The sequence below is a fragment of the Pundamilia nyererei genome, unplaced genomic scaffold (assembly GCF_000239375.1).
Source record: "Pundamilia nyererei isolate P.nyererei 1_Seehausen unplaced genomic scaffold, PunNye1.0 scaffold00071, whole genome shotgun sequence".
In the NCBI taxonomy this organism is placed as follows: Eukaryota; Metazoa; Chordata; class Actinopteri; order Cichliformes; family Cichlidae; genus Pundamilia; species Pundamilia nyererei.
Window position 1 is genome coordinate 2,993,363 of NW_005187472.1, and position 1,552 is coordinate 2,994,914.

Below are 1,552 nucleotides of genomic sequence, written 5' to 3' on the forward strand. Positions count from 1 at the left end.
CTGCTCACCGAGGAGTTCGTACTCCACAAAGAGCATGTCACTCTTCAGACGGTAAACAGAAGTCAGACATACAGCTGTCATTCTGCTTTTACCTCACACACAGTGTGTGTGCGTGCGTGTGTGTGCGTGCATGTGCGTGTGTGTGTGTGTGTGTTGTTTAAACGAGTGTGTCTTCTGGCCAACAGGTGACTTTGCGGTGCTGCTGAAAGCCGGGATGTCGGTGAAGCAGGCTATTGTCTACAATCTGCTGTCCGCCCTCATGGCCTACGTTGGCATGCTGATTGGCACCGCGGTGGGCCAGTACACACACAGTGTCACCAACTGGATCTTCGCCATCACAGCTGGCATGTTCCTTTATGTGGCTCTGGTGGATATGGTGAGTTGGCTGAGCGCGCTCCACAGCCCCAGAGTGATAATTGTCCCCCGACTCCGTCTCCTCTCCCACACACGGGCAGTCGCTCGTATTCTCGTTGCCTCCTGATCTGCAATGCTAATCCCAGAAAGTCTGAGTCTTATCCCAACTGGTTACTTTGTCTCTTTTATAGCTGCCAGAAATGCTTCACGGGGACAGTGAGGACCACAAGCGGTGCCAGCTGGGACACTTTATCCTGCAGAACCTGGGCATGCTGACTGGGTTCGGCATCATGCTGCTCATCGCCATCTTCGAAGACCGCATTGTTTTCGATTTTGGCTTCTAGTGGAGGACAGAGGAAGCAGAAGGAGGGGAGAGCTGGATGTATCAGTGTTGTTCTTGGCCTTCACTTGCTCTGTTTGCAATGTAACGGCCCGGTCTTGCATGCAACGTGTCTCGTTCATGGCCTGTGCCTCCATTCCAAACATGCTGCGGTAGCTTATGCATATCTCATGACTCTGGTAGTGGTGTTTATACTCTGCTCCTCCATCACTTCTCCTCCGTCAGTTCCAATCTGTCTGCTCCCCATGAAACATAAAGAGGCAGAGTGACGGAGGAGCAAAGCTATGCCCCAACCAGGATACACCTCCTCTGTTCTGAACGTTTAAAAGAATAAAATAATGTAGATAGTGAGGTGGTGCAGGGCATGTGTTCATACAGAGGCAGCTGTCACGGCTCAGCAGCTCGCCGCCTATCCATCATCACCTGTTGTTAATGTGTTGTCGTCGTACACCTCCCCGTGTCCTCGTCTCTCATCCCCTCTGTGCTGTGTCCTGTCAGCTGTGCTGCGTACATTTGTGGTGTGCGTTTCACCTGCCATCCATCGTCGCTGTCTTATGTGATCACGTCATGTATCAAACGCCGTCGTGCCAAGCCCCGGCCACTGGAGCAGCTCCACAGCTGCATCGCACAGTGCCCTAAAAGCGACGCCCGGCCCGGCCCCACCTGGCTGCTACATGTGGAATAAACTATTTTAGCTGGTGTTGCTTCACCTGCAAAACACGCTGACAGTTTTAAGCTGCAGTATCAAAACAGAAAAGAATTCAGCTGTTTGTGTGTAGGAGATTGTCTTAATTACTCAGTTTTTATTTTATTTTTGCTGCCATTAACTTTAGTTTTGCCCTTAGAATTATGTTTTAC

General features: G+C 50.8%; 1 protein-coding gene across 4 annotated transcripts in view; it reads left to right on the forward strand.

Moving 5' to 3' along the window:
* Positions 1-1,546, forward strand: part of slc39a10 (solute carrier family 39 member 10) — a 33,824-nt gene extending 32,278 nt beyond the window's left edge. For all 4 annotated transcript variants that reach the window (XM_013911786.1, XM_013911789.1, XM_013911788.1 and 1 more), the window contains 2 exons: positions 186-376; positions 546-1,546. In XM_013911786.1, coding sequence (XP_013767240.1) covers positions 186-376; positions 546-698 — 344 coding nt within the window. In that variant the 3' untranslated portion in view covers positions 699-1,546. The remainder of the gene's footprint in view (positions 1-185; positions 377-545) is intronic.
* Positions 1,547-1,552: the final 6 nt, after the last annotated feature.